This window comes from Spermophilus citellus (genome assembly GCF_964194105.1).
Source record: "Spermophilus citellus genome assembly, chromosome: 1".
In the NCBI taxonomy this organism is placed as follows: Eukaryota; Metazoa; Chordata; class Mammalia; order Rodentia; family Sciuridae; genus Spermophilus; species Spermophilus citellus.
The window spans coordinates 151,518,262-151,541,617 of NC_138182.1; the positions used below are offsets into that span (position 1 = coordinate 151,518,262).

Here is a 23,356-nt window from a genome sequence, read left to right on the forward strand (position 1 = left end):
TGGAGCGCTAGGAGACCAGGCTGCAGCGCTGCGGCCTCGGGCGAGAAGTGGACACGGCCGAGTCCTAGCCCGCAATGGTCCGAGGCCATAGCCAGGGCGAGGCGGGGTCCGCGAGGACAGAGAGGGGCGAGGCTGGGCTGGGAGAGGCCGCGCGGCGGGCGGGCCCAGGACCGGCGTCCTGTCAACGCCGGGCGCCCACCAGGGGGCGCCGCCCTCCGGGCCCGTTCCCCCCGCCCCGCCCCGCCCGCTCTGCTCCGGCGCGGCGACAGCGGCGGGCGCTTCCGCCTCGCGGGCCCGGGCCGGGTGCGAGCGGCCCCGCGATGTGGCTGGGTCCCGAGGAGGTGCTGGTGGCCAACGCGCTGTGGGTGACGGAGCGGGCCAATCCCTTCTTCGTGCTGCAGCGGCGCCGGGGCCACGGCAAGGGCGGCGGCCTCACCGGTGAGAGGCGCGCGGGCGGCCTGGCCTGCAGGCGCCGCGCTGGGCCGGGCGGGGAGGGCGCGCCGGCGGCGGGGGCCGGGGACCGACGCGCCCAGGAGAGGCCCAGCCTCGGCGTCGCCGCGGACAAGCACGTCAGCTCGAGGCGAGGCGTGGGGCGCGAGACCAAGAGAGGCCTAGGGGACGAAATGACCCGCAAGCGAGGCCAGGAAGGGTCGAGAGGCGGCAGGTGCAGACAGGGCGGGGGCGTCGGGGGCTCGAGGTGGGGAGCTAGCGGGAGGTCGTGATGGGGACTGGGGGCTCGAGCAAGGCAGATGCGCTCTGGCTAGGTGGTCGGTTCGGAGACTTCGAGGCCGACCCCAGGGCGACCGAATGAAGACTGGCAGTGGCCTCTGCTGAGATTCCATGCCCGAGAGCCTCCCGGTGCTTTGCCAAGGCATGTGTGGGATTTAGGAGCTGAAAATCAGCGAGACCTCCCAATACTCTGCCTCTGCGTCAGCCTCAGTTTCCTTAAGTGCTGCTGAGGGCCAAGTGACACAAGCACACATTTTCTTTTGCCTCTGTCGATATTACCAATTCACTAAAAAATTGCCTTTTTTTTTATAAAGATCAGAGATCCCTGCTGTTGGCCTCAGCCCCCCTTCTCTCCGTCTATCCTTGACCTACCTTTTGTGCTCCTTGGTGACATCAGAGCTACTGACCCATGGCTTTACCTAATTACCAGTACAGGGTGTTCCTATGAGCTAGCCCTTTGTGGGTCTGGGGACCACCATTCACACAGGAGACTGGGCTGGGAGCCTCTGGAGTGTGTTGTATATGGAACTTGGGGGAAGTCCACTGGGCATTCCTTCAGCAGATGTTGTCCAAAGCCCCTCATGCTTCAGTGCCTGCCACCTGGCACTGCTGGAACTGAGCTGGGTATCCAGGGGTGGCCTTATGGGAGACTCCAGTGCTGGTACTCCAGGTGCTGAGTGTTGCCCTGCAGGAATGCAGACCCACTGTTTCTAGATCCTCCAATTTATCAAGAGAATTTTCTGTAAAATGTTCTGATATTCAGTGTCTCAGCTGATACATTCCTGGCAGATGCAGATGGAGGCTTCCAATAGAAGACCTCTGTAGTCATCCTCTCCTGGGCCACACCTCTTCATGTGTGAGAGACTGTACTGTTTCCAAGAAAACTCAATGTTCTTCCTTTAGTACTTCAGGCTGCCTTCAAAAGGGCCTGGAGAATCACAGGGATCCATACTGGGCCTGCCTCCTGAACCAAGCTGTTCAGTGAGAATTAAGCTGTTCAGTGGGAGTTAACCTCAGAAGCTACTACAAGCCCAGTGAGGAAAGGGAGACAGTGGATGACAAACACCCCTTGTTACATCATTCATCTCTCTGTGTCCTCTAAGACTGAATTCCCAGACCATCCTTCAAGGAACCATTCCTTGAGTTCCCCCTCCCGTCACCCAGCTGGGTTTGGTACATCCTGCCGTGGCCTTCTTATGCCATTATAGATATTGTGGCCTCCCTAGCTCTGTCCTCCCAGGAGATAAACCATCAGTGATCCAGTTTTATTCAAGTCATCTTTTAAAACCTTACCACCCTGAACTTTTCTTTAAAGAGTCTAGTGTGACAAATGATCAGTCTGTTTAAAAAAAGCTTTCGGATCTTTTTATGTGGTTATGCCAACAGTTTAGAGACTCTAAAATAAAATTTCAGAGATCAGAAAAGAAGCACCAACATGAACAACAACAACAAAAAAAGGTTTATTCCAAACTGTTAAAGTTTAAATATGCCCTTTTGCAACTTACACATTTGGGGGGGGGGGAGTGTAATTGTTCATTGTATTTTTTAAAGATTGGATCTTAAAATGAATATGTCAGGGACAAAATTGTAAAACTTGAGTAATAAAATCAATAGAAATTGTTTCTAGCATCAACAGGAAGATGGCAACAATGTATTTTCAGCATACCAAAAGCATCACTTCATTAAAAGGAAGAAATACTTTTCAAATAGGAATAGTGAATAGGGTTTTAGATTGGTTGATTGTTGAATTTATGAAGAGAAATGAATCAGACAAACAGTGTTAGAAAATATATATATTTCCTGCTGATTTGTCAGGAAATAGTGACCTTGGCAGAGATAGCACTACTACAAACCGGGTATGTATATGTGACAAGAAAGAAAACTTGTCCTAAAATGCCTTAGTTCAGAGATAAAGAAACAGAATCAGTGTTTTCCCAAATTTAGCAATTCTAAAAATTTACATGTCCTTTCTAGCCCGTGGCTTTGAGGTTGGAAGAAACTTCCCTAACCTTTCAGAAATAAAAATTTGTAATCCCATGCCAGAAAAAAAGACAATATTGTCCTCCTGTTCTTGATATGGAAGGTGATGTTACAAAATCATTGTCCTGTAAGAAGCAACCAGAGTTCTATGACAGAAATATTGGAGGGAAGGGGATATATTAGGAGATGTGTCTTGCAATTAATAAAACACATTGTTATTTTTCTGAACTTTGTGATATTGTTCTTTATATTTTAATTTGCATTTGTATTTTCTTATTCTAAGGAATACTTGGGGCTGGGGATATAGCTCAGTGGTAGAATGCTTGCCTAACATGCCCTGGGACCCTGGGTTCCCCAGTACCACACAAAGATAAAAGAAATATGGGGCTGGGGTTGTGACTCAGTGGTCCTGTGCTCGCCTAGCATGCACGAGGCACTGGGTTTGATCCTCAGCACCACATAAATGTAAAATAAAGATATTGTGTCAACCTAAAACTTAAAAAATAAATATTAAAAAAAAAGATAAAATAAATACTTGATTTCAAACCTAATTTTATGTTTTTCTGAAAGAGGACCTCTCAGGATCATTTAACTTTGGGTTCTGTCAAACCTACATGTGTGCCAGGTACACACACCTGTAATTCCAATGACTTAGAAGGCTGAGGCAAGGAGGATCATAAGTTAGAGGCCAGCCTCAGCAATTTAGTGAAATCCTGTCTCAAAAGGGCTGGAATGTAGCTCAGTGGTAAAGTACCCCTGGATTCAATCCCAAGTATAAAAAAATAGAAAGAAAACTTGATTGTGCTCCTGCCTGCAAGTGTTTTTGAAGCAAGAGAATAAACAGATGTTTCCAGGACAAAGTAGGAAGGGATTTTTTTTTTTTAAGACCTTAGACTCTGGCCAAAGATCTTTAAAAGAGAAGCTGTTTGCCCATGGAGGTGATGATTCAGAATGTGTCTATTTCCTTGTACTGGGGCTGCCATCCTGATGACCTCTGGCTAGGCTCAGCTCCAGGGACCTTTCAGCACGGCTGACCTCTCACCCTCCACATCTCTCTGCCCTGCTCCCAGGTCTTCTCGTGGGCACCCTAGATGTGGTGCTGGACTCCAGTGCCCGTGTGGCCCCTTACCGCATCCTGCACCAGACCCAGGACTCACAGGTCTACTGGACAGTGGCATGTGGTAGGTGCTCTGAGTCATGAGGTCACATGTGGGAGGGAAAGGACATACAGCTGGTATTTCTGGGCAGGGTGGTGCCTACTAAGAATCCCATACTACATCTCACTGAGATAATAGCCAGGCCACCAAGAGGGAAGTAGAGGAGCCATTGCTTCTAGTGTATGAAGGCAACTTCACTGTTCATAGAGAGCAGGGTCAGTAGAGGACAGCCCCATGGAGCCCCATGCCCCTCCCAACCCCCGCCAAGGGCTCAGGCTCAGGATTTAGCAGTGTCCACATTCTTATATTCACCTTTTCTCAAGAAAAGGTGTCCTTACATGTGTATGTGCAAAGTGGTAAAAATTTTTGAGTCACATAGTGTGCACATCCCCAGCTGAGGTGGATTAAGGTGTTCCTCTACCTCATATTGTATACAGGTAGCATTTTCACAGTCTATGTAACATGTTTTGACATTTTTATGCTTTTTGGTGATTATTCACTGATTAAAATGACTTACAAGCAGGCCAGGCATGGTGACATATGCCTGTAATTCCAGCTCCTTGGTAAGACGAGGCAGAAGGATCACAAGTTTGAGATCAGCCTGGGCAACTTAGCAAGATCCTTTCTGAAAATAAAATTTTAAAAAATGATTGGAGATGTAGCTCAATGGTAGAGCTCTTGCTTAGTGTGCACAAGGCCTTGGATTCCATCCCTAGTACTGCATATATACACATAAAAGGCTCCCAAGCAAACACCAGAGTGCAAGACTGTGATGTGTCTTACAGAAAAAAAAAAAAATGTGTGTTAGAGAAGTTTAGGAACATCTACACATTCCTTAGGAATGAGTTGCAGTGCTGCTGATCATGAGCTCAATGCTAATGAATCAACAATAAATACTAAATAAAGTGTCTTTAAACAGAAACACATAAAACAAATTTATGTATTGCTTGGTTGATGAAAACATGATCAGAGGCTGGTAAGAGCCTACCCTTTCATTTCCCTTGGCATAATAGTCCAGTATTAATTCAGTGCTCAAGGAACTACAGACTTTAAAAACTACCATGAATAATGAGAATCCACTGGAGTTGTACTAGGAGGAAGTGAACCCACCCTTCCCAAGAATGTTGGGGGAACTTTCCTTTCAGTGGGCACTGACTAGACCAGAGTTGTTCTGATAAAATGACAGTTATAAGGTTGCTCTGATAAAATGACACTTGTAGCCAGTGCTCAGACAGCACTTCCAGTGTGGCTAGGCCCTTACCTTACTCCCTCACAAGAACATTGGCCCTGTTTTGAAGATGAGGAAACTGTGGTGCAGAGGGGTTAAGAAAAATGTCTGAAGTCACACAGAGCTGCAGTTCAGACCCAGATTGCCTGCCCCTATAACCACTGTGCTGAAACACCCTTTGGGATAGAAGTGACAGTATCCAGGTCCTCCAGGATAACAGTGTTCCTTAGAGGCCTGGAAAAGATAATGAGACTAGCAAGTTTGTGGACCTTATAACTGGAACCGTGCTTCAGAAGGTGGGTGGAGAAGATCAAGGAGATAAGTACCCAAGGAAGGTGGCAACACAGAAGCAGCTGCTTCTTACCAGGTGGGCACTTTGCCCTGGGTAGTCTTTCTTCCTCATCATCACCCTGAACAACAGTGACCTATTGTCTCCTCTGTCTGATTAAATAGACTTAATAAGGGTTAGAAAGAAGAGTTTGCTCCGGCTGGGGATACAGCTCAGTTGGTAGAGTGCTTGCCTTGCATGCAGGAGTCCCTGGGTTCTAATCCTCAGCACCACTAAAAAAAAGGAGAGTTTGCTCAACACCAAAGTTACAAAGCCTAACAGTACGCTAGATATGCTGGCTCAAGAGCCAGAGTAGGGTTCTGGGAGACAGTGAGGATTTGCCTGCAGGAAAAAGGGGCTTCCTATACGGTGGGGACCACCCTAGAGCAAGAACTTGTTGGTGTGTGCCTGGGCTACAAGGAGACCGGATACTTTTAAATGGGTGCTGAAGATGGTCGTCTCAGTCTCAATAATGCCCCTTCTTGGGATAAAGATGTGGAGGGGACTGTAACTGCAAGAGCAGCCCCAAGGACAGGAAGAAAAGAGCATGATGCTGCAGCATAGGAGTCCCTTTGGTGACAGCAGGGCTTTATTCTAGGAAGAGATTGGCCATGCTGCAGAGTCCCAGTCCTTAGCTTCATACCACACCCTGACTTCCCCAACATCAGACCACAAGCTGACCTGGTTTCTGCCTGGGCCTCCCTCCTCGTGTCTGGGCTGGGTCTCAGAAGCAGTCCACCCAAATCAGACATGATTCTGTAGGTAGGGGTCCACCTACTCCCCCTTCCCTTCTTCCCTCCATCCCTCCTTCCCTCCATCCCTCCCTCCCTCCCTCCATCCCTCCCTTCAGTTCTAGGGATCAAACCCAGGGCCTCATGCATGCTAGGTAAGTGCTCTACCACTGAGCTACATTCCCACCCCTCTGACCTCCTTTTCCCAGCTCACAGCTGACTTTCACACAGGCCACATACTTGCAGGGCTTGCAGTTCCTAACCACACCTCTCCTGGCTACTATGCACAGTGCCTCCCACATCCACCAAACTTCCCTCTGCTCTGTTGACACTCTACCCAATTGTCACCTCCTAGAAAATCTTCCCAGATTCCCCACACCCATGTAAGCTATCCTTCCTTCTTACTCTTTTGGAATTGATAAGTCTCCACTAGCACTTTTATATGTAAGTCTCTCCTGTTAGACTGGGAGCTCCCCAAGGTAAGGGCAGGCTCTACAGCCAGACAACTAGTCCTGGGATTCTGGTTTACTTACTTCCCTGCTGTGTGACTTTGTGTAACTTACTTAACCCTCTGCTTCAGCTTCATCTTTTAATCCTTTAAAATGAAAATAATAGGACTGAGGATGTGGCTTAGTGATAAAGTGCTTGCCTCACATGCATGAAGCCCTGGGTTCAATTCCTAGCACCACAAAAAATAAGCAAAATAAAATGAAAATAATAATACCTGTCTTCAAGATGTTCTAAAAATGAAAAAAGATAATCCACAGGAAGCTCTGGAAACACAAATAGTACTTAATAATCCAATTAGCTATTCCATTCCTTTTATTCCCAATGCCTCACAGAGATGACACTGTTTAAGTGTTTCTTTAGTATTAGAAGAAATTTGAGTTACTTTTAACTAATAATCCTTTTAAATGCACATTCAGGCCTGGGAATATAGTCAATGGTAGAGCATATAAGGCCACCTCTAACACTTTCACATGTGTAAAACCCCAGGTTTGATCCTCAGCACTGCAAAACAAACAAACATAAACATTTATAATTAAAATGCATACTGCAAGCAAAAGTTTGCTTCTGTCTAAGACTGCCAGAAATGTATGTGTAAATTAAAATGATACATTAGAGTTTGCATCATATGTAAACTTAACTTCAAAATTCACTGAGAGAGAAAAAGAAAGAAATCCTGCCCCTACCAACTAGATTGTGGCCTTTGTACATCAGGTCAAGGAAGTAAAATTGAATCCAAAGAAAAATGGGGGGAGAAAGTCAAGATAGTTTGGGATGACTTAAGGGACTTCCAGGGGAATTCTGTTTGCCTGGTGTGACTCATTGTACATTGTGTAATGCTGGGGCAGTTGTTTTCATGTGGTCATCCTATTCTACTTGAGAATGATATTTCCTGTGGAATTGCTTGTTATATGGACCACTTGAGCAGATGCCAAAAAACAGATAAATCAACCCTAACCTAGACAGGCCAAGCTGTGACAGAGCAATGAGCAGGTGCAATGGCTTGGAGGAGGTGGTGGGGACCAACCTAGTCTGGCAAGAATGGGATCAGGGCCACATGCTCAGCTGGTGAAATAATGTTGCCAGATAGGGAGGGATGGGGTAACCAAGGATAGGTGCCCTAGCAAAAATATCTGATTCAGGATTAGGATGTAGCACAGTGGTAGAGCACTTGACTAGCAAACACAAGACCCTGGGTTCAATTCCTACGATTAAAAAAAAGTCTGATTTACAGTCAAACTGGACTTGCTTCCTAGCTAAGACTCCCCGCATACCAATTTTGTGGGCCTTGCTGTAGGCCACATGATTAACTTTACCTGCATGGGGGTCCAAGCAGGACACCTAAGAAGGGTCCAGAGTGTTCATTTCTCTTCTTATCCTTGTGTTCATTTATTTATAAAACAATTTTTGACTGCAAACCCCATGCCAAAAGTGGAGTGGCAAGGGTAGGGGGAGCAGGCCAAGTAGAGACCTTTTCTCAGCCCATTGTATCTCCTCTTGGGGCTGCTCTTCTAGGTCCTTGATGGGAGCAAACAGTCTTCCATCCTTTAGGAACGGCATTGTGCTGCCTTCTCTGAATTTTTCCATTACCACTAGGTCTGCTAGGTCTCCAGGGCCCCTCTCTGCAAAGGATAGGGATACCTCCTGGGATGGAGGGGCAGATACTAGGGGAGAAGATCAGCCAGGAAAAGCTGAAAAGGGTTGGTAACTACTTCCTTTCCCAGCAGAGCCCAGCTGGCCAGGGGCTTCACACCCTTTGGAAGTTCCAGTTGGCATCTGTGGATGCCTGAATTTTCGGGAGAGTGCTAAACTACTTCTAAAAAGTCTGATTGTGTCAGATAATCACATCCATATCAAAGACCACATTAAATTCTTTCAACTGGAAGAAAAACCATGATCACTTAGGAGGCTCTCAGATGCATAGCTGTTTCTAGGGTGACACAAACAGACCAGTGATGATCACCACTATTGGAGGGAGGGAGGGAAGGCTTTGTCTCCCACATGGCTCTCTACTAAATTGCTTGGTGTTTTATTTTTGTTTGTTTGTTTGGGTGGTTGGTTAGGTTTTTTGTTTTTTGTTTTGTTTTGTTTTTATGTGTATGTGTGTGTGTGTTACCATCACTGTTTATTACTTTTGTTGTATATATATAAAGTTTAAGAAAGAAAAGATCAACAAGCATCTTGAAGATAGTAGTCACTTAAATAGTAAACTAGGTCACTCATTTTTAATCTCTTCTTTGAATTTATGTTTAAGACCTTGTGATTTTATGATTTTTCTTTTCTTCGCCAAACCCCTCCTCCTAGGTTCTTCCCGTAAAGAGATCACAAAACACTGGGAATGGCTGGAAAACAACTTGCTTCAGACACTATCCATCTTTGACAATGAGGAAGATATCACCACCTTCGTCAAGGGCAAGATACATGTATGGTTTACATTTCTTTAGCAATTCTTGCTCCCCTTCTCTGGCTGGCAGTGTTCATACATGGTCAGCCTCTCTGACCTCTGGTTCTACTTCCATAGATTCAACCAACCACAATTTGAAGATATTTGGGGGGAAAATGCATCTATACTAAGCATGTAGACTTTTATCATGACATTGTTCCTTAAAAAAAAAAAATAGCATAGCAATATAGCACTTTTATAGCATTATATATGATAAATCATCTAGAGACAGTTTAAAGTATACAGGAGGTGTACATAGATTATATGGAAATTCTATGATATTTTATGTAAGGGACTTGCACATGTAAGGAGTTAGGTATTTGTGGGAAGTCCTGGAATCAATCCCCTGTATGTACAACTGTTTATCTTATTTTATCTTCAGACAGCATAGATTTTTTTGAGAGAGAGAGAATTTTTAATATTTATTTTTCAGTTTTTGGTGGACATAACATCTTTATTTTATTTTATGTGGTGCTGAGGATCGAACCCAGCGCCCTGCGCATGCCAGGAAAGCACGTTACCGCTTGAGCCACATCCCCAGCCCCAAACAGCATAGATTTTATTCCCATTTTACAGAGATGGAAATTAAAATGACTGCTCTCATTCTCCTAGATTTGTAAGATGCAGTTGAACACACTGCTCCTAGTTATAGTTTGGATCTTGACTATCCACCAAAGGCCCATGTGTTGAAAGCTTGGTTGCCAACCTGTAATGCTATTAGGACATGGTGGAATCTTTTGTGAGAGGAAGTTAGGTTATTTGCAGTGTGCCCTTGAAAGGGGATATTGAGAACGTGGCCCCTCTTCTCTTTTTGCTTCCTGGCTCCACAAAGCCTCCTCCACCGCATGCTCCCCACTGTGAAGCACTGGGCCACTATAGGCCCAGAGCAACATGATGAAGGAACCATAGGCTGAAATCATGAGCCAAAATAAACCTTTCCTCCTTATAAATTGATTATTTCAAGTATTTGTCATGGTAACAGAAAGCTGATTAATGTAAAGCCCCTTCTTATCCTGAATAGCCATTGCAGTCAGAACAAAGCTTAGCTTAAAGTTTCTATTTCTTGTAAAGTGCCTTAGAACAAATATGCAGCTATACAACTGTGTTTTCCAGTACCTTGACTAACAGGAAGAAATTGGAAATGAAATAACTAACATTATTTTTAAAGGCACATATCCTTTACCCGGAAATCTATTCCTTTGAGTTTACCCTATAGTTTATTCATATATGCAGAATGACACATAGATCAGGATAGTCCCTGCAATGCTGAATTAGCAAAAACACTGAAAAAATACCTTCCATGCCAATGATAAGAGAGAAAAACAGCTGTTCTCTCCTCTGAAAAATGAGAGTAATAGGGCTGAGGTTGTGACTCAGTGGTAGAGCTCTTGCCTTGCATGTGTGAGGCATTGGGTTCAATCCTCAGTACCACATAAAAATAAATAAAGATATTCTCTCCATCTTCAACTAAAAAATATTTTTAAAAAATGAGAGTAGTAATACTTGCTAGGATTTACTGAGTACTTTTTATATGCTTGGTTAGCTAAGTGCTTTATTTTCGTGGAACTTATTAAGGCATACATGGTATGCATACTGGAATATTTTGCACCCATAAAAATAATAATTACAAAAATTGTGACATTGATAAACTGATAGGGTAATATTTAGGTTATTTTCTCTTTGGGGAAGATTAACCCTATCATGAGCATTTATCTGAATGTCTTCTTCTTTCTGTTAGATTATTGCCTTACATTAGATTTCCTGGAGGCTCTTACTAGATCACAGTTTATGGTTCCAAGTCACTTTAGGCATCCCTTATAAATCTGTGATACCAGACCTTTGTAGACCTGGGGAGACAGGTCTAATTTCTCAGCTCTTCTTCTCTGTGCAGTTTGGAGTTCAAGACCCATGTTGCCTTCTATTCCAGGAAAACAGGCAAAAAACAGGCAAAGAAGTTAGAGGCCAGCCTTTACTATCCCAGCAAGAAAGTTGAGCAATGATAATAATAGAAACATACCTGATGCCTCTATAAACAAACTCATCAGCAAAACAAAAGTTCTTAATGACATAAGGTTAAAGAACAAATGGTCTGTTAGTCATCTTTCTGTTACTGTAAGTAAATATCTAAGATAGTCAACTTGTAAAGAGAAAAGGTTTATTTTGGCTCAGAGTTTTGGAGGTTTCAGCCCATGACCCAGTTGCTTTGGGATAGTGGCAGCACATCATGGTTGGAAGGCATGGCAGAGCAAAGCTTTTTGCCTCATACAAAAGAAAAGAAAAAGAAGCCAGGGGTCCTAATATCTCCTTCAAGGACGCACCCCCAAAGACCAGAAGATCTCCCACTAGGCCCCACCTCTTAAATGTTCCACCACCTCCCTGTAGTGCCACACTCCCTGTAATGCCTTTAACATATGGGCCTTTGGGGGACATTTAAGATCCAAACTATAGCAAATAGAAATTAGGAAATGTAGAGCTGAATGATCATAGAAATACTACTATATACATCAGAATTTATGGGATGCACCAAAAGCAGTACATAGAAGGAAATTTAAAGTCTTTAATCTCATGAAAGAAGAACGAACGAAAGTTAATGAGCCAGATGTCCAATTCAGTAGGTTAGAAAAGAATTCCAGGAAATGAGACAGAAGGAAGTGAGAAAGGGTCAAAGTTAATTCCTTAGAAAACCAGGGAATAAGAGAAGAGCAACCAAAAATAGAAAAAAGCCTGTGGCAAAGTGACTCAGGACTCAAGAGTGTACCCTCCAGTAAGCAATGTTGGAAATTGAATATGAAGAGCACTTACACAGAAGCAGAGCATTTATTTGTTTGTTTTAGATACTAGAATTGAACCCAGAGGCATTGAGCTATATGTATCCCCAGGCTTTTTTATTTTTTGAGATAGGGTCTTACTAAGTCACTAAGTATCTGAGTTGCTGAGACTGACCTCAAACTCATGATCCTCTTGTCTCAGCCTCCCAAGTCTGCTGGGATTACAGATGGGACCTCCATACCTAGTGAAGCAGTTGTTTAAAAAATAAGGAGCCAGTGCTGTGGATATAGCTCAGTGGGAGAGCACTTACTCAGTATGTGTGAAACCCTGGGTTCAATTCCCAGCAACAGAGAGAGAGAGAGAGAGAGAGAGAGAGAGAGAGAGAGAGAGAGAAACAATACCAATACCATAAATAGCTTTAAACCAATAAACTTAAGAATTTTGACAAAATGGATGCTTTTTAAAAATAATACATATTCATTTCCAATTGCTACTATAACAAGTTACCATGAACCTGATGGTTTAAAACAACACAAATTAGGCTGGCTTAGCTCAGTGGTGGAGCACTTGCCTGGGTTTGATCCCCAGCACTGCAAAAATAAATAAATAAACTCACAAATTTATTATCTGAAGGTCAGAAGTTTAAAGTGATCTTTCTGGGCTGAAGTCAAGGTGTTGGTAGGACTGTGTTCCTTCTGGAAGCTCTAAGGGAATCTGTATCCTTTCCTTTTCCAGCCTGTAGAAGCCACTTGTATTCCTTGCTTCTTGGCCCTGTCCTTCATCTTCAATGCCAGAAGCATAACATCCTCAGAGGAATCAATCTTTCCCTCTCTCTTCTCCTCTCTTCCTATTGTCATCTCCTTGTGGCTCCTTCATTCTTGCCTGTCTCTTTATGAGGACCGTTGTGATCATATTGTATTCTCTCAAATGATCTAGAATCATCTCCCCATCTCAAACTCCTTAATCATTCCTGCAACTTCCCTGTGAGCCAGGCTGGTTAATCCCTATTGGCAGAGACTGATACTCCCGGGTAGAGGCTGGAAAGCCACCCAAAGGCTCAGGGTGTGGCTCTCCAGTGGGGAATGCAGAGGAAAATGCAGAGTAGGTCATTGCTAGCCCCACTGCTTCCTGCCTGGGCATCTCCCAGGAGCAGCTGAAGGGAGTGAGAGAGCAGCAACTGCCAACTGAGATCTAGAAAGGTGGCCCAAGGGGCAGGGCAGCCATGATGACCACCTGGCCAGGACCTGTTAGCAATGGCTGGCCCACCAAGGCTGTCTGGGGCTGCCTTGTGCTTTCTACCGATGGGCACTGTGTTAGTCAGCTTTCCATGACTACAGTGAAAAATATGAGGTAATTGGCTTATAGAAAGAGATTTATTTTGGCCCACGGTTTTGTAGTTTCCAGAGTCCATGGTCAATAGCCCCATGACTTTGGGCCTGTGGAGAGGCAGCACATCATGACAGGATTGTGTGGCAGAGCAAAACCATTACACCATCAGCCAGGAAGCAAAAGGGAAAGAAGAGGCCAGGGTCCCATAATCCCCTGTGAAGGCACCCCCTGCATAACCTAAGAACCTCCCACTAGGCCCCACCTCCTGAAGGTTCTACCAGCTCCCAATAGGACCAAATCTTTAACACATTATGGCCTTTGGGGAACACTTTCCTAAACCATAGCAGGCACTTTCCCAATCTTCCAGTGGGATGGAACTGAGGGCAAGAGAAAACAAAGGCAGGCCTTAGAAATAAGAAGGGAGCTGTATTCCCAGAGGGAGAGCTACTTCCTACAGGAGCATTCTGGGAGGCACCACAGACAGATTGAGAGAGTGGGAATGTTTTAATAGCAGCTATGGCGTGCTGGTTTGAGAGGGAAAAAAATGTTTCTTCTGCTTTTTTAAGGTTCTTATCCGGGGATCTATAACAAAAGACAGGTTTAACAAAATAAAAATAAACTGAAGTTTATCATCATGTGTATCTCATGAACACAAGGGGAAAACTCAGGGAGAAACAGCTGGACCATTTAGTTAGAACTTGGGTTTATGAAACACCCTCATAAATAAATAGTACATTTAAAGAGAAACAATAGGACAAAGGGACCAGATTTTAGGCTTCCAAGGGTAAAAAGTGAGGGTAATGTTGTGGGGTGGGTAGGAACCACAGGAAGGAGGTTTGTTAACAGATGCCTCTGGTGTGCTCTGGTGTCATCTCAGCTGGTAAGTTGAGTTGTCTCTAGTAAAGGAAAATTTATATTCTGTTTTAGACAGAGAAGAGAAGGCAGAAAGCTTTTCCTAGGTTTGCATATTCTGATTTCCTTTCTAGTTAAACCAAGTGCCATATTCTGCTTTCTGATGCTATAACAAAATACCTGAAAGTGGGTGAATTATAAATAAAAAAGTTTTATTCAGCTCACAGTTCTGGAGGTTCAAAGTTAAGGGGCCACATTTGATGAGGGCCTTCTTGCTGCTTCATAACATGGTGGGGGGTATTACATGGAGAGACAGAGCAAATATCTTTCCTCTTTCTACAAAGCCACTAATACCCTCATGGGGCCCTACACTCATCACCTCATCTAAACCTCTCAAAGGCTGCACCTCCAAATACAACTAACATATGACTTTGTGGATTAAGTTTCCAACACATGATTTCTGGGGAACATTTTCAAACAATAGTACTGAGAAATGGAAGGAATCAAAGTAGACCTCATGTTGGGATCTTTGCCTGGGCTCATGGCTATCTTTCCTGCCTGTGGAAAGAGGGACATAAGGCAACCAAGAAACCCAGAAAAGCACCAGGCGGGCCACCAGCCCTGGCCTTTAAATGCTTTTGTAAATCCAGGAATTGTCCTAGGAAATCAGCATGTACATTTGGAACCAGTTGGCTGAGGACCTGTCCCAGGAGGTTTGGGGCTGGCCTATGGTCCAGAGTGATGCCTGTGGGCACCCAAGCACAGTGAAGGGATCATGAGTCAACTCACTGATCTGGGGTGGGGACAGATCAGTGTCCCCAGGAGTATAGGGAGTCAATGCAAAAATGTTCTCCAGGGTGTGAGAGAGCAAAGCACTTCAAAGAAAGTGCCACAGAGGATCCCATTTGGGCAAAGAAAGGAGAAAAGAAAAAAAACAATGGATGCATGTATGTGGCATGTCTGGAGGAAACCAGGAAGGTGGCTAGAGGGCGAGGGAGACTCCTCTTTCACTAACTTTTCACACTTTTCTACCATAGGTTGAACATCCCTTATCCAGAATGCTTGGAACCAGAAGTGTTTCAGATTTTGGATATTTTAAGATTTGGGCTTATTTGCATATGCATAATGAGTATCTTGGGAAGGGGACCCAATCATGTATACAAAATTCATTTATGTTTCGTATATACCTTATGTACACAGACTGGAGGTGATTTCACACAATATTTTTAGGGTGTCTGTGATTTGACTGCAACCTATTACATGAAGTCAGGTGGCACCCAGGAAGTTTAGGATTTGGGAGCATTTCAGATTGCAGATTTTCAGATTAAGGATGCTCAACATGTATTTGCATTTTTAAACCATGTTTATGGATGATATATTTTAACAAGTTTACATTAAACTAAAATGGGTTTATTTTAAAAGTCACTGCTCAGAGCCAATGATGACGGTAATCCAGGAAGTTCTGGAAACTTGCTCAGAGCTCACAGATGGCTTCTGTCATTCATGTCCCTTGATGGCAAACAAGCCAGAGCACAGCTGCCTCCTTCCCTGAGAGCTACCAACTGTCGTCTACCTGTGCCTATTTCCCTTAAACGAAAGTCCTAGAGTCCTGAGTTCCCCGGGCCTCTCTGCTCCTCCCTTTGACTTGGCCAGGAGTATGTGTGGTGAGCCCAAGTCCCACTATCTCCCTCCAGGGTATCATTGCAGAAGAGAACAAGAACCTGCAGCCCCAGGGAGATGAGGACCCTGGGAAATTCAAGGAGGCCGAGCTGAAGATGCGGAAGCAATTTGGGATGCCTGAGGGGGAGAAGCTAGTCAACTACTATTCATGCAGCTACTGGAAAGGCCGAGTGCCCCGGCAGGGCTGGCTCTACCTGACTGTCAACCACCTGTGCTTCTACTCCTTCCTGCTGGGGAAGGAAGGTGAGCGCCAGCTGAGGCAAGTGGGTGCAACCAGGGGATGCCATCCCTCTTGCATCATGGCAAAGTTTTCACCCTCAACTCTGTTCATCCCAGCCCCTCCTCATCCTCAGCTCCTCTATACCCTGGCTATTCTGACCTTGCCTCTGGGCAGTTTCCTGCCTCTCCAGACTGCCAGCATCCCTGGTGGGTTTCCCCTCCTCTCAACCCAGATGTCACCTTAGCAATTCATAACAGGAACACCCAGACTTGAGCCAGGCACACACCTGCTTTGAGCAGGCACATACCACGTTTACAACCCACTAGTCAGATTCTTACATGCTGACTTTACAGGCCTTCTACATTTTGTTTGAGTCAGCCTATTGAAGGGCACACATCTTCCCTGAGTACTTCCAGGTTATGCAATACCTTGGGCATGTGTCACTGCTGTCACCTGCTGCGGTCCCTCCCTGCTGGATACAGTGGCTTCAGCATGCCAAGCCACAGTCCCTGGCTTAACAGTCAGCTCCTTCTGCTGTAGTTGCCACCCCCAGAAATAGCTCCTAGGCCATGAGCTGTTCACAGTTGTCAGGAGTCATTGCTGTTTCCTTCCACGCCTCCCTTCCACAGCCGCCCTTTGCCTTCCTGCCCTTACTGCTTACCTGTCAGGACTGTGATGATCAGTCACCTCCTTGTGAGGCAGGGGCCAGTGTCCTTCCCCGTGTTTGGCCGTACCATGTGGTGACTTGGTTCACATATCACTGTAGTCCCAGTCAGTGGAGCTCCTTAGTGGCAGAGTCTCAGCTAGTTCACCTCTGCACATTAGTTCCTTTCACTCCTCAGTCATTCATGGAGCAAATATTCATCAAGTGTGTTTGGTCTGGGAGGCAGTGGAGATCCCTGGGGCCCAGTCGCTCCACATGGAGCTTGTGTCCCAGCACAGCCAGGCTCAGGCACTGAGGAGTAAATGATGTCCTCAAGGAGCAGTTCCCTCTGGGGGGTTCTAGGAACAAGTGAGAATCAGGAAACTTCACCTTGTTCAGTTGTAATCAGTGGTGCATCTGCGTTGTTGGTGTCCAGTGAGTCTTGTGGTACAGTGGGTGGACGTCACACGCCTGGAGAAGAATGCCACGCTGCTCTTCCCTGAGAGCATCCGTGTGGACACACGGGACCAGGAGCTCTTCTTCTCCATGTTCCTTAACATCAGTGAGACCTTCAAGCTCATGGAGCAGCTGGCCAACCTGGCGATGCGGCAGCTGCTGGACAACAAGGGCTTTCTGGAGGATAAGGCCCTTCCCAGGCCCATCCGGCCACACAGAAACATCTCAGCTCTGAAGCGGTAGGTACTTTGCCTTCCTAGGGGACAGGAGGGTCCCACAGCAAGTAAGAGTGGGCACACCTAATCCAGATCCACTGACCCTGCCTGTTGCTTGGCACTTGACTGAATGTGTAGACCTAGAAAGAATCTCTGCATTTAGCCCTCATAAGTTCCCCATTTGAGAAGGAGGCCAGGTAAACAGGTCATTGCAGTATCGCATTGGGGGGGATATTGGCCTCCAAATACCAGTATCTCTAGGAAATACGACAGATACCACTAATGTGGAAGTTTCCTCCCACTTTCCTTCTTACAGCCCTATAATGGGAAGGTACTCTTACCATCCCTAGTGTCCTGGTCTGAGACCTAAGTTTCAGAGAAGTCTGTCAGCTGGTGAACAGTCAAGCCAGGATGTGAACCATCTCAGGGTGCTCTGAGGACCCTGAGGAGGCTATGTCTTGGAAGGTTTAGTGAATTAGGGTATATAGCCTCTATCCCATTGAGATGGACAGTTCTCTTCCAGACCTTTGGCCAGACAGCCCCTCATAACCATGGGCCCAGGCCTCTGGAGTCTGAAGCCAGCAGGGGAAATGTACCATGTGCAGGTCTAGTGTCACTGCAGTCAGAGCACCAGTGTCCTCTGGGGATTGGTAGAGAGAGAGATCATGGTGGCTGGCCTCTACAGATCACTTTCATTTGAGTCCCAAATTGTAGCCTCATGAGAAACCTGCAAGACTGGCCAAGGTCTCAGAAGTTTCCAAGTACCACAGCTATGGTGGGCATACCCAGATTCACACTGGTGTATTCAGAGACCTCATCCCAGCCACCCTGTTTCCTAGGTTTCATTCACAGATCATGGTATAGGCCCACAGTGCACCTTCCAGATCAGAATGTTTTGCAAGATGTCACTCTCTTGATACAAGTGATGGAGTACCCTTTAGGACCTTCCAGAAAGAAAACAAGCAGGGCTGGAACTTGGCAGTTTCCAGCACTCTCAGCTAGGGTTCTTGGTCAGCTCTTTTGTCAGTCTGCCATAAGCCCAAGGCAAGTGGGAGGCTCTCTTGGGACTGAAGAGAGATGTTTATGTGGACAGAGTCACAAAAGGGATGAGGGCCAGGATGCCAGGCCACTTCCCATCGCCATCAAACTTACAAATAAGATTCTATTAAGCACAGCTATCACATGGTTTGGTTTTAATTCCTCTTCTCCCCATTAGGAGAACTTGTCTAGGTTTCAAGGCATGTGAAGTCCTCCCAGGCTGAAGACATTGCTTCAGGCCTAGTAACATGCTGGGTATGAGTCAGGCAGGGTGCAGTGATCTCTGGGCACTGCCGCCCGTCAATACTGAGTGACATGTCACACACTGCCCAGGTCAGCCTCCAGATGTCCTTTGAAAGGACATGTTATGTGCTACCATTTTTTGTCTGGTCATATGAGTGTTCCATATTTTACTTGGTCATTTAACATGCATCTTTTTTTTTTTTAAACATATCAGGGATTGAACCCAGGATCACTTAACCCTTGAACCACATCCCCAACCTTTTTTTATTTAGAGATACGGTCTTACTAGGTTGCTTACAGCCTTGCTAAATTGCTGAGGCTATCTTTGAACTTGGGATCCTCCTGCCTCAGCCTCCTGAGCCACTGGTATTAAGGTGTGCACCGCCATTCCTGGCTTAACATGCATCTTTAATTGAATTCTAAAATCTCCAGGCATGATTTGTTTACTGTAGAACCCCAAGGATCCTGAATTCCACATGGAAAACCGTGGCCTCCTGTTGGCCTTGACTCTTGTCCCACTTTTTCCTACCTTGTTTCCTTAGAGACCTAGATGCCCGAGCCAAGAATGAGTGTTACCGGGCCACATTCCGGCTGCCCAGGGATGAGCGTCTGGATGGCCACACAAGCTGCACCCTGTGGACACCATTCAACAAGCTGCACATCCCAGGCCAGATGTTCATCTCCAATAACTATATCTGCTTTGCCAGCAAGGAGGAGGATGCGTGCCACCTCATCATACCCCTAAGGGAGGTAAGCATTCTCTTGTTAAGGATCAAAGGCCCTTCAGGCCCCATGGGATCAAATAGACTGAGACCAGATCCATGCTCTTGGGTCAGAGCTCTGTGGATGGTCATGGAGGAGATTGGTCTGGCCAGTACTGACCATCCTTAATACCTGCTCCATGATGCCCCAGCAAGGGAGCTCCCAGGGGACCCTTGGCTTAGGACAGGTCCTCTGAATGTCTGATGGGCTCTTGGATTTCACTCCAATTGTGCTCTTCATGCACTCCCCTCAGGAAGTGGGAGTTATCCTTGAATTCTGACCTCTTCCACCTTCCTGCATCCTGACCAGATATCCTGACAGACATCCTGTCACCCTCTCTCCAGAGCCCATTCCTTCCTCTCCATAGCCACCACCTGGGACATCATCTGCACAGGCCACATCAGGGAGGTTCTAACCCCACCTAACCCCTTTGTGACACATCCTCCCACATCAGCCAACAAATTTTGAAATATCAATCAGGATAGTGGCATCCCACCTAGGATCCTCCAATGTTTCTTTATGGTCAGAAGAATCCCCAACTGCCTCCTGTGACCTGTGAGGCCTTCAGTGTGCCATCATGCATGGCTTTCAGACCCATTCATGCATGCCCACCCCATGCACATATACCCAATCATACATAACACATGTACCACATACACATACTACACATAGACATGCTCCCACACATATATGACATACACATACACACACATGCACATGCATACAGTTATGTCACACACTGACCTGGGCAGTGTGTGACATGTCACTCAGTATTGGAGGGCATCAGTGCCCAGAGATCTCTGCACTCACTGGGCACTCACTGCCTCTCTGGAGGTGTCTCTAGTGCATAGCAGTCCAGTAGCCTTTCATTTGTCTGTTGCCAGCACTTACTCCTAGTGCTTAGGCTTAGCTTCTGTGTCCCTTTTCTGCCCCATGCCTTTTACCCCTATGTACCTCTCTTCACACCTCAAAGGGAGTCAGAACCAGGCTCCAAACAAGTTGTCAAAACATGTTCCTTAGGACAGACTTGCAGGGAGGAGCTGCTTGCTCTGCTTTAGAGAGAAGTAACTGGTAGTCTTTTGAGAAGCCAGTAGGGGGCAGCAGCTGGGCTGAGTCCTTAACATTTTATATCATCATCCTTGTAAGGTCCTGCGGGACCAGAATACTCACCCCTGTCAACAGACAAAAAGAGAAGTTAGATTTGCAAGTGCCTTTCTCAGGGTCACATGCAGGAAGCGGCAGAGTTGAGGTCTGAATCCATTTGGGCCACTTATGGCTTTGTGCCCTGGAGGATAGCCCTAGGACCACTATGCTTTTCTCACTGTGCTTTTCTCACAAAGCACACCCCTCCTTACAGGCTAAGATGAAAATGCCCAAGACTGATTTTGCCTTCTTAGGTGACCATTGTCGAAAAAGCTGACAGTTCCAGCGTCCTGCCCAGCCCTCTGTCTATCAGCACCAAGAGTAAGATGACCTTCCTGTTTGCCAACCTAAAAGACCGCGATTTCTTGGTTCAGAGGATCTCTGACTTCCTCCAGAAAACACCATCCAAGCAGCCAGGTGGAAGAAAAGCCAGTGTTGCAGACCCAGCTCCAGAGGTGAGGGAGGTCCCTTGGAAGCAGCCAGTTTCGAATTAGGACTTGGGGAAGGGCCAGGGTAGCCATGGCCTCCTCACTAAGCCTGACCCCTATGGTGCCTGCTGTGGGCCTCAAGTTGGAGGGCACCATACACAATGCTGCCTGATCTGTACCCTGGTCCACACGCTCCAGACCTCCTCACTCTTGCCCAGCCTACCTCAAGGCCAAGTCCCAGTGAGAAACCTCCGACTGGATCAGTCACCCTCATCTCTATCCCTTATGAACTTCTGCTATACTGAGAGCAAGGGCCATATTGTTAAGGCCTATCCTCCTTGGGTTTATTCACATATTTGTTTCATTCATCATTCAGTCTAAAGCTCTTATAGAGAAAGACTCCTCTATTATTTGTGTTGCTGAGGATCAGACCCAGGCCCTCAAGCATGCTAGACAAACATTCTACTACTGAGCCATATCCCCAGCCCAAAATTCCTTTTTAAAGGCCTAACTACATTATCATTATTATACCAACAGACTTAATAATAATTCCTTAATATCATCAAGTACTTTTATAGCTGTGCCTTAGTAACCATGGGGAATTGGATCCAGGACCCCCCTCAAATACCAACATGATGGATGCTCATGTCCCTTATATAAGATGGCATTGTATTTGCATATAACCTATACACATTCTACAATATGCTTTAAATCATCTCAATGATTTACAATGTAAGTTCTATGTAAATAGTTGTTCTACTATATTTTTTAGGGAATAGTGACAAGGAAAAAAAGTCTGTACATGTTCATTATAGATGCAATTTTTTTCCTCTGAATATTTTCCATCAGTATTTGATTGATTCCACAGATGAAGAATCCATGGATACAAAGGGGTGACTGTTTACATTTCTCCAAGTGCAGGTGTACTTTTTACAGTTTGATTATTTGAATTGAGGTACACCAAAGTCATATATACATTATAATTGGTTCACATGTGTCTTAAATACCCCCCCCTTTTTTTTTTTTTTTTTTGGTACTGGGGATTAAACCCAGAGGTGCTTAACCACTGAGCCACATTCCCACCCCTTTTTTATATTTTATTTATAGATAGATTCTCACTGAGTTGCTTAGGACCCACAAAGATGCTGAGGCTGGCTTTGAACTCGTGATCCTCCTGCCTTAGCCTCTCAAGTCTCTGGGATTACAGACAAACACCACCACGCCAAGCTTTAAATCTCTTTCAATTTAAGTTTCTGCCTCTCTCTCTCTCTCTCTCTCTCTCTCTCTCTCTCTCTCTCTCTCTCTCTCTCTCTCCTCTCTCGCAGCATTTTGTTGAGAATTTGGGCTATTTATACTATAGAGACTCTCACAGTCTGCTTTTTTGTTTTGTTTTGCAGTACTGGGAAATAAACCCAGGCCTCACACATACTAGGCCCATGCTCTACAACTGAGCTATACCCCTAGCCCCACCATCTGAATTTTGTTGATTGCATCCACTGCAGGTTCTTAACAAGTTCCTTCATCCCTTATGTACTGTAAGTATGTTGAGCAGTGAGATCCAGAGCCTCCATCAAATTTAAGATAAATGGATTTTTGTTTTGTGCAGGTCTACCTATAGGCAGTATTGAGGCGTTGTGTACCTTCAACAAGAAGCATACCACACATTGATGAGCATTGCTCAGATCCATCCATTCATTAGAAATTGCAAAATGGTAGCACCCTATTCTACCATTTTTTCCCTATTCGTGGGAATACTCCTATGAATAGAAAATTTTCCTTGTTAACTATTTGATTACCCCAAAACACAGTTCATATAAGAAAGACAGAATACATCTTTTAGTCTTTCCTTTTATTCACCAGTTGCCAAAATGATGATCAGTTGGTTTTCTAGTGTCCTCCAAATATGACCAGTTAGTTTTTCATGTTTATTTCTTAGTGTAATTATGACCCTATGAATATAAGCAATTTGATTTGTATTTATTATTCTTACTTATTTGTATTCATTATTCTTACTCCATCTGTGATCAGAGGGGGCTTGTTCAGATTGGCACAGATTGGTTATCTGAGCCAATCTGATTGGTTCCTTTGACACAATCCTGGTAGTTTTTGATGGGTTCCTTGTTTTCTGGAATAATAAATATGGGTATTCTGCTCTTGGTATTCAGTTTAAATTTGTGGGAAACCTTAACCACTGCAAGATTTTTTTCAGAAATACACAGATTTAGCATCTCTGAAAAAAAAAAAATCAGCAGGGCTATGGGTATAGCTCAGCAATGGAACTCTTGCCTAGCATGTGAAAGGCTCTGGCTTCAATCCCCAACACTACAAAAGGCAAGCAAAAAAGAAACAGCAGCCCTGCACCATAGGACCCATTCCCACTGGGGAGCATTGGAGCTCAGTGATGGCATATGCTCTCCAGCTCTCTAGAGCCCATCTGGTCAGGTCTGTGTAATCTTTTAAATTTTCCACCCCTGT

The 23,356-nt window shown here is 45.3% G+C and overlaps 1 protein-coding gene across 5 annotated transcripts in view; it reads left to right on the plus strand.

The window, feature by feature from the left end:
* Positions 1-234: 234 nt before the first annotated feature.
* The window catches only part of TBC1D9B (TBC1 domain family member 9B), a 49,637-nt gene continuing 26,515 nt past the window's right edge, over positions 235-23,356 (plus strand). For 3 of the 5 annotated variants that reach the window (XM_081282189.1, XM_081282190.1, XM_081282191.1), the window contains exons 1-7: positions 235-438; positions 3,780-3,890; positions 8,965-9,083; positions 15,748-15,976; positions 17,033-17,291; positions 19,091-19,298; positions 20,708-20,908. In XM_081282189.1, the coding sequence (XP_081138315.1) occupies positions 321-438; positions 3,780-3,890; positions 8,965-9,083; positions 15,748-15,976; positions 17,033-17,291; positions 19,091-19,298; positions 20,708-20,908 (1,245 nt within the window). In that variant the 5' untranslated portion in view covers positions 235-320. Of the gene's footprint in view, positions 439-3,779; positions 3,891-8,964; positions 9,084-15,747; positions 15,997-17,032; positions 17,292-19,090; positions 19,299-20,707; positions 20,909-23,356 lie in introns of those variants that run through there. The other 2 variants (XM_081282192.1, XM_081282193.1) reach the window with 2 other exon arrangements.